Source organism: Pygocentrus nattereri, chromosome 26, assembly GCF_015220715.1.
Source record: "Pygocentrus nattereri isolate fPygNat1 chromosome 26, fPygNat1.pri, whole genome shotgun sequence".
NCBI lineage: Eukaryota > Metazoa > Chordata > Actinopteri > Characiformes > Serrasalmidae > Pygocentrus > Pygocentrus nattereri.
The window spans coordinates 18,153,692-18,163,397 of record NC_051236.1 but is presented as its reverse complement, the minus strand read 5'-3'; the positions used below and the strand labels follow the sequence as shown (position 1 = coordinate 18,163,397).

General features: G+C 36.3%; 1 protein-coding gene and 1 long non-coding RNA gene across 3 annotated transcripts; one reads left to right on the top strand and one right to left on the bottom strand.

The window, feature by feature from the left end:
- Window positions 1–519: 519 nt before the first annotated feature.
- Window positions 520–5,472, bottom strand: LOC108439915. The gene is made up of 4 exons (XR_001858790.2): window positions 5,340–5,472; window positions 4,688–4,729; window positions 2,684–2,725; window positions 520–1,083 (listed from the first exon to the last, which is right to left on the bottom strand). It is a non-coding gene; the product is annotated as an uncharacterized LOC108439915 (long non-coding RNA).
- Window positions 3,157–6,658, top strand: LOC108439902. Of its 2 annotated transcripts, none has more exons than XM_017718577.2 (2): window positions 3,157–3,319; window positions 5,352–6,658. In XM_017718577.2, exons 1-2 carry the CDS (start codon window positions 3,308–3,310, stop codon window positions 6,171–6,173), a joined length of 834 nt encoding a protein of 277 aa, XP_017574066.1. In that variant the 5' UTR covers window positions 3,157–3,307; the 3' UTR covers window positions 6,174–6,658. The 2 variants fall into 2 exon arrangements, with proteins under 2 accessions (XP_017574066.1, XP_017574059.1); XM_017718570.2 differs by having other exon boundaries at window positions 5,265–6,658.
- The last annotated feature ends 3,048 nt before the right edge of the window (window positions 6,659–9,706 follow it).

Here is a 9,706-nt window from a genome sequence, read left to right as displayed (position 1 = left end):
CTGTACATTCTGCCAGAGTGGAGACACTGAAAAAGATGGTGAGCTGGGCAGGGTAGGTCATCCATGATCTTAGTTGCTTGGGAGATGATGCTTTGTGTGTATACAGAGTCCAACATAGGATGTCTGCAGCCTATAGTCTTTGATGCTCTGCAAATAATTCTGTCCATTCTCTTTACTGTGTGCTTAAATGTGTTTGCATTGATTACCAGACAGTAATCGAAAGTGATGTAATGCTCAGGATTATGGCTGTGTAAAAGTGGACCAATACACCCTGACTGACTCTTAAGTTATCTCAAGAAATAGAATCTTTGTTGGGCTTTTTGCATTAGACGATTGGCGATGAGATCCAATTTCGGGTTATTGCTGTTGTATGTGCCTGTAAAAGAGTTTGTTATAGGTTGACCTCTAATAAAGATAAGTGCTTTTATTGATTTGCTCTGAAGTCTATAATCATTTTACTAGTCTTTGTTTCAAGACCAGACCATTTTCATTGCACCAGCAGAATGAGTTCTCGACCTCCAGCCTGTAGGCATCTTTATTATCTTTAAGATGTAAACACTTTTTTCAGCAATACCTGATTTGAGCTTTGAAGCCATCACAACACTTTTCTTTTACTAATAGAAAATAATGTCAGAATTATGATTCACTGTCATTACATAAATCTTAAAGCACACTGCTCTCAGATGTACTACACTAGGTTAGATTGCTAGAGAAAGACACACACAGGGATTATATGCAAAAGCAATTCATTCTCATTCCTGTACAGCTGAAGATAAACCTACATGCTTTTCCTTCTTTGCTTGTCTTTTCAATTAGCAATTACACTCCATGATTAACATGATGAATCAGTCTTTCCCCTAAGACAGGGCAACAAGCAGAAGCACCATGGTGATGAGCTGTCTGGAGGGATGTTTTGGTTTTCAGCACAGGTTTTCTGTAGCTCTGTATGTACTCAGTGAGTGTGTATTGATAATTATCACTCAGTAATTTATCATGGGTCCTTTAAGGAGGAATGAAGGAGCCACCATATTTAACAGCTGGCAACACACTGCTGGGTTGAATGCAGAAAGGATTTCTCCAAGCCTACAATATCGGGATGAAGGGAAAGGAAACGGGATGAACAGAGATGTCTTTTGCTTTTGTTTGTTTGTTGTTGTAATGACATAATCAATGTGAATACACAAATTACATACACATTGTATGCCTTCTTTTATGATTGACCAGAAAGATGTGAACATTTCCTTTAAAACCTGTAAGAAGGCCAAACAGTGCTTGTTGTGCTCTACAGTACAGTTCTTGTTAGACACAAGAAAATACACTAGAGGGAGCCAGAGTAGTTTTCGGTAGATTTTCAAGAGGAGCAGAATGTTTTACAGCTGCACAGCCAAGTCCTTATAATGTCTCTGTGCACAGCAATAAGAAGTCCCAAGCTAACTAGACTAGATTCATGTGTGATACTTTATCATCATAATAGCAGCACTATGGTGCTTGTGTTGTTTTGATGAAACATTTGGAGTACATACATACGCTTCAATAACATATTTACATTTAAATGTCATATTAATGCCTGTAAGCAGTAAGAAACAATATCCACTTAAGGGCATATTCATATAAGCAATCAATTTATGCATTTTAATGCCTGATGTTTTCACCCAACTTGTGAGCATGTTAGAGCATGTATTATAGCAAACTGCTTTCAGTAGAACTACACCATTTTAGCTGGGGAGAACAAGTGCAAAATATGGGTTGAGCTGCAGAACCGCAGAAACAAAATTATTAAAATTGAAAATGTGCATATGGGTCTCTTTCAAACCAAAAGGCGAAAAGACCAGAGGAGTATTGCTCCAAAACTTGGCTGTCTCTGTCTCTCTATCCTTTTTCAAAATGCAGAGAATGGCAATGAATGCAAAATTTGTGCTTAAGTCATAATTCTTTCATTCAATATAGCATTTATTCCATTGTTATATACTGTATCCAAGAAATGTATGAAAGAGTGAAAAATGCCCTGGTCTACCCCTAGATACTGTTTCCTTCTGAGTGGTCTTTCAGAGCTCTGAACAGGACTCTTCTTTTATACTTTGCAATTTTGTAGGACTTAAGATTCAGATACTTATGTATTTTGCACATCTCACAATGCATGTATATAATAGTATAAATGAATAAATTCTACTTAGACATCATAATGAGGGCCCTCACTCACTGGTGAAAACAGAGAGCAGAGGGGAGGAGAAGATTCATTTCTGAAGGCCCATTCTTGACAGGTAGAGGAGAAAAAAATTACAATACAATGTTTTCTTTCTCTGTTTCTGGCAGCAGTGTGTCAAAAATTGATGTTGAATCTTGAAATAGTTACTTATTTTCATAAAATGTCTTGTCCTCAATAAAATGATTTTTTTTTCTGTAAATAGAATTATTTTAAAAAGTCTTACAATATAACTAATTATTTATTATTATAAAACACTTTCTTGGAATTTAATAGCTCATTATTTCAAACGAGTGTCTCTAAATCTTGAGAAAATAAGTAACTGTTTCCAGATAATTTGAGAAAATGAGGTTATACTTTGAGATACTAGGTCAGTGTTTTTCTCTACTTGGTGAGAATGGGCTTCCATGTTAGTCAGTGTGGACTGAAAGTTTTAACCTGCTGGCAGGCTGTGTAGCTTAAGTGGTGTTATGTACTAACCTGTCATCCTATTGTCTAGAGTAACTTGATAGGTTCTGAGTTCTGAAAAGAAAATAAAACAATCAAAAATTAGAAACAGACTAGAGCTCTTGCTGTGATGTATCCTCCCTCTCTTTCAACACACTGTTACTGAGTCATTAATGCTGAACCACACCCTAATACGTGGCATGTCACTCTTCTTCCATCATTTCTTGTTCCTGAAAGATAAAGTTCATGTGAAACTGTTTAGAGGCTGATTAGGAATTATATATATTAAAAAATCAGGGTCATATAAATGAAGTGCCCAGATTTACCTCTCCATAAAAAATAAGTATTCTGTCATAAAACAGACTTTGAACTGACCATGAATTTTATTCTGACGTAGATGTAGAAGGTTTTGCTGATGTAGAAGTTCAGCTTTACTCTTTTTTTTTTCTTTCCTGATTTCATAAAAGGACATTGTTTTACATGAAAGGGTGTGGTGAAACAGATGGCAAGAGAAAGATAGACTAGGTACCACAGATCCAGTTCTTCTAGCTGTACTACACAAAGGCTGGCAGTCTGCATTTCTTCTCTTGTAGTAATTATATTTGAAAACAGGAGGTTCTGGAAACAGAGGAAATCAACTAACACTGAACTGTGAATATGGCAACAGGGGTAAGTGGATTGAACAATAATAAAAGCTTTGAGACTAGACGTTTAAAAATGAAAATGCTATTGTACTCTTTTCTGTCTCTCAGTCTGGAAATGTGAAATTGACAACAACATGATTTTTTATATTTCATTGGGATAAAAAGAATACATTTTTCAAGTATATGATGGCTAACCTAGTGATAGTCTGACCACAAAATAGTTTATGTGATTAAGAAACGTACATCTAGGATTTTAACAGGCCAGTTTGTTGTTGTGACAATCTTAAAGAAGTAGAAAAAACTCAAAATGGGTTTGGTATTTTACTGTGAACCGCCTTAATTAGGTGTTTAGTGGCAAACATTTTCTTAATTTGGACAAGTAATGTTAATGTCTTAGAAGACTCCTGAATGTGAACTTATAACAAATCCTTGTCTAGTGTCGACTACTGGAACTGGATGTAGTAAAAGCTATTTATAGATGTTGATGAGGTCTTGTACTTTCCCACCTCTCAGGGTGAAGATTTGATCTGATAAGCATCATCAGGAGGCTATAACTTAGTAATATATGACTATCAACACACTTCCATATTAACTGTTTTAACACATGTTGCATTAAAAGCAACAAAAATGGGCTTAAAACAAGCAGATGTATCTTGTTCCAGCCATAGTATTGTTTGTAACACATCTGCTTAGAGAGTGTACACAGAGTTATCATACTGTCTTGATATATAAAGATTAATAGGTCAATATTGAACTTTATTAAAAAGCAAATAACTTATTAGTAGTAATATCAATGTCATTTTTGATATATTATATTATATATTACTTATATATATATATATATATATATATATATAATAGTATAAATGAATAAATTCTACTTAGACATCATAATGAGGGCCCTCACTCACTGGTGAAAACAGAGAGCAGAGGGGAGGAGAAGATTCATTTCTGAAGGCCCATTCTTGACAGGTAGAGGAGAAAAAAATTACAATACAATGTTTTCTTTCTCTGTTTCTGGCAGCAGTGTGTCAAAAATTGATGTTGAATCTTGAAATAGTTACTTATTTTCATAAAATGTCTTGTCCTCAATAAAATGATTTTTTTTCTGTAAATAGAATTATTTTAAAAAGTCTTACAATATAACTAATTACCTATTATTATAAAACACTTTCTTGGAATTTAATAGCTCATTATTTCAAACGAGTGTCTCTAAATCTTGAGAAAATAAGTAACTGTTTCCAGATAATTTGAGAAAATGAGGTCATACTTTGAGATACTAGGTCAGTGTTTTTCTCTACTTGGTGAGAATGGGCTTCCATGTTAGTCAGTGTGGACTGAAAGTTTTAACCTGCTGGCAGGCTGTGTAGCTTAAGTGGTGTTATGTACTAACCTGTCATCCTATTGTCTAGAGTAACTTGATAGGTTCTGAGTTCTGAAAAGAAAATAAAACAATCAAAAATTAGAAACAGACTAGAGCTCAGATTTCCTTCTGTTGATTTCGTGCAAATCATGTTGAGCATACAACACTGCAAAGTGGATCATTGAACCCCCCCCACTCCTGTGTCAGCTAAACCTTTGCAGTCATATAGGCTTTCTGGCCAGCATTTGAACAGTTCTGTCTCCTTAACAATTCCGCCTAACTGACATTTCTTAGTGACATGTTGGGCAGTGGATATTGCAAACTGGAAGTGCTTTGATATCTTCTTGTAGCCTTCCTGTACTGTAGTATATTTGTAATTAGGATGCTTTCCTTTGAAAGACCCTTCCATGTGGATCATAATACACAAAGTTTGAAGAGTCAGAGAGTTTATTATACTCTGGAAAACACAAGTTGACAATTCCTAATGACAATTCTTGCCCAAACTACATATAATATATAGTACCTATACATTAAATTAGCAGAAAATATGGGTTTCTACTGGGAGAATGTTTATCATTAATCCATGCTTTGATCTTTGTTTTATCAGGGTAAAAGAGAGACGGTTTTTGAAAAAGAATTTGTATGCTTGAAGGATCTTAGAAAAAGAACTGAAAATCAGTACCTTGTTAAACAGGATCCTGAAGCCCGTTATCCTGTTCCTCCCTATCCAAGTCCTGTAGAGTTCCACGTGTCTGAAGTGGTCCATGTCACTACAATGTCCAAGATTGATGAAATCCTGGAATCTTCTGGATGGAAAGTCAAAGAGCCTAGTGAAGATGAACCAAGAACCTTCTTGTGGTGGGGTCTTCATATTCCTGATGAGGAAATAAAGGAGGCAGAAGCTCGCTATGTGAGCAAAACCTACCCTAATCAGAGAGTGCGTGACAATATTCTTAAAAACTTCACAAAATCTCCTGTTTTCTTGCCAACATCTCGATATGGAAATTTCAAGTTCACACTCCGCCTGGCTGAGCTGATGCAAATGTACAAGGATCAGATCTGTGAAGGAGAAGAGCCAGTTCTCAGAATCTTCAAGACGGTTCTTTATCGACAGGAGATCATGTACACTGTGCTTATCCACAGCCCTCAGCTCCAAGAGTATGACGATTATCCAGTTCTGACTGATGGCCCTGATGACCTGTGTACATACAGTGATGGTGTGATTACCTGGAGAGCACAAGCAATTTCAGAAACACACAAATGCCAGCTAAGTACAAATGATAATGAAGTTTACACAGAAGAAACAAATAGTGTGGAATTTTATGTGTGGGATCATGTGACACTGGCATTTCATCTGGAGAGAAATCAAACCCTGTATATGGAACAGAATAGACTGACAAGAATGATGACTGCATGTGATGCAGGGGATATACAACTCAAACCATTCGATGAATGGGTGTCTTTAGAAGAAGCTGAAGACAAAATAGAGAAACTCAGAGTTAAATATGCTGAATAACACTAAATATTGCACAGTAAGCAGAGCAGCATTACACATAAGCAGTGCAAGATTTGCACTCACCTAATGAACATTTTGGATACCAAAACCATGTGAGGTTTGAGATATTAAGGAATTAAAATTCTACATTTTAAAAATGTTTGTCATGGTGGACTCTCTGCAGTGGAAAGAAAAAAAGCTGAGAAAATATGCTGTTTTGTAATCATTCTCTGATGTGTAGTCATATATGGTGACTTATTTTAATTTCATTGTCATTAGCATCATCACCCTCAAATATTAGCCCCAAATTAGTTCCTATAAAACAGATAGTGTTTTGCTTCTACTGTTCAATGTTCAATATGTGGACAAGCACAGAAGGACACCCTGTGTAGCTCCAACACAATGCAAGGTCTAACACAATGCAATGTCTGTATCTTTTCATTTGTTTCTACAGCTTGAATGTAGTCCACTAAACACAAAGCAGTAATAAAACTAATTTATCTAAATATTCCAAGCAAAGAGCACAGCTCAATATGACTCCTCAGCCATCATTCCTTTATCCAGCATGAATACAGGTTAGAGAAAATGTTCTTCTCTCACTCTGGAACTGGTCAAATAAGATACAAAGGAATAACTGGTTGGACTACCTTCATGATTAGAGCAGGACATGTACAAGCACTTATTGTCAGGACAAAGACAAGTTTCTACATCTGTGGTCTTCCTGAGAGAGAGTGTCAAAGCACTTCATCATTGTCCATCAGTTTCTCTGCGAGATCATTCATTTTTCATGTGTGGTATTTATTTGAAAAACCTGTTGCACGTTTCAAACATTTCAGAGGCTGTGATCTGCTTTCTAAAAACAGACAGTTGTGCTTTGCTGGAGTTCTCTGAGCGGTTCACTCACATTCTGACGTCAGTTACTGAGTAACTCACAAATGACAAAATAAAATTGAGATAACAAAGTCAAACATTTACCTACAGGCAATAGTTACAGGCTTTATGACTTTATTTCTTAGCAAAGCAGAAGTGGCCTTTTGTAAATGTGGTAATATTTTCATACCTATCTTTGATTTTTCAAATTTCTTTTCAAAACAGTTAACACATTTTTAACAAAATAGAATACAGCACTTCATTGTGTGACTGCAAAACATAATGAAAACATGTAGTGTCAGCTTTTAGAAAACAACCCTGGTGCTAGAACAAGTTCTGTTTGTTGTTTGACTGGTTGTGCCCTCTAAAATGCGCTGAAGCATTTATAACGATCAAATTGCTGTGGTGAAACTCATTCTGCCATGTAAGGGGAAAAAAATTACTTGCAATTTTTTTCTTTCTCTGTTTCTGGCAGGAATATGTCACAGCAGTATGATGTGCACAATGCAAACATTGCTTGAGTAGTTAAGTATGGGATAATAAAAGGGGACCTTTGTAACTGAAGTGTGAGTGATGTGCTTTCTGGTAAATACAGAAGCGCTGTTCTTTATTATATACAACACAGTTGATGAGTCACATTCATACTGAAACCCATCCATCCATTTTCTAAGCCACTTCTCCGTCAGGGTCGCGGGGGGTGCTGGAGCCTATCCTGGCAGTCTTCGGGCGGAAGGCAGGATACACCCTGGATGGGTCGTCAGTCCATCGCAGGGCAGATATACACAGACAGTCACTCACACCTAGGGGCAATTTAGCATGTCCAATCGACCTGACTGCATGTCTTTGGACTGTGGGAGGAAACCGGAGGAAACCCACGCAGACACGGGGAGAACATGCAAACTCCACACAGAGAGGACCCCGGTCGCCCGGCCAGGGAATTGAACCCAGGCCCTCCTTGCTGTGAGGCGACAGCGCTACCCACCATGCCACCGTGCCACTACTGAAACCCAGTACAACCTAATACAAGCCGTTTCAGTCTTTTCTTCTATCATTTCTGCAAAATGAAAGGTTTTTATGAAACATTTATTAATTACACATTACAAACTGCTCATTAATTATATATTAAAAATTAGAATTTACACTGAATCTTTAAATATTTAAAATGAATGTTCAAGATGAATCCCTGATTGTGACGCTGATAATGGTGGCTGAATATTAAGGATAAGGAATTAACATGAGAACATGTAATAAATTTAGACAGTATTGAATGGATATTGACAGTGATGACTGAACACATCAAGATATTTAATGGGCTGTGAATGCTGAATGAGAGTAAAGAATATTTCATTCAAATCTGCTAATCGTTCTAGAAAAATGGGTGAATTGAAAGAAATATTTATTCTTATTTTAAGCTAATTGATTCCCTGTTCTTTAAATATACATTAACATTACAGCTTTTAATGTTTCTTTTGAACATGCACTTCATTTCACCTATGCAGCTGATAAAATCTTATTTATCACTATTATACTAACATATTCAATGTGAACATGTGCTGTACAGACAGAATCACTAGTTTTTCCAAGGAGCCTCTGCTTCTGTAGGATCTGACCTGAAAACGGTGTTGCTTTATTGAAAAGGGTGTGGTGAAACTCATTAGGTGACTTAAAAAAAGACTAACAAGTACCACAGATCCACAGTATTCCTACCTGTACTAAGCAAAGGCTGACAGTCTGCAGTTCTTCCTTTGTAGTATATGTTTTGTCTGCAGCAAGAAAGTGCTGGAAACAGATATAAGTATGTCGGTACAAATGAGAAAAGCATTGATCAACTATGCTGTGAAAAACGTCAATAAAAACAAAATGCAAGGATTTGCAAATCATTTCATATTTCATTGAAAATGCTTCAAAGACCACATATAAAATGTTGAAACTAAGAAATGTTATGCTGTTGCTGTTACATGTTCAATGTATGGACAAATGTAGATGTAAGGACACGGTATGTAGTTCTAACACAGTTCAATGTTGCATTTATTTGTTTTACAGCTTTAATCTAGCCCACTAAACACAAAGCAGTAATAAAAAAATTCCATACATTTTCCAAGAAAGGATCACAGTTTAATATGATTCCTCAGCCATCATTTCTGTATCCAGCGTGAATGCAGGTTAGAGGAAATGTTCTTCTCTCACTCTGGCACTCGTCAAATAAGATACAAAAAAATAACTGGTGGGACTGTCTTCATGATTAGAGCAGGAGACATGGAAGCACTTATAGTCAGGGCCAAAATGATCTACCATCTACCAGCTCCTAATCCCCAGTTTGGTAGGCTGTCTAAGAGAGAGTGACAAAGCACTTCATCATTGTCCATCAGTTTCTCTGCGAGATCATCCATTTTTCCTGTGTGGTATTTATTTGAAAAACCTGTTGCACGTTTCAAACATTTCAGAGGCTGTGATCTGCTTTCTAAAAGCAGACTGTTGTGTTTGTTGGAGTTATACTGCTTGAGATTATGTTTTATATAAAATTCTTGTTTTATGAAATCTATAATGTGATGGCAGCATTGGGCACATTATAACACACTGCAGTTATTACAGGTATTATTTATAATTATTTTGTATGCTTTGTGATTTGACTAATCAATATGGATATTAAACACAATTATAGCTAACAGTGGGTTCTCTGAGTG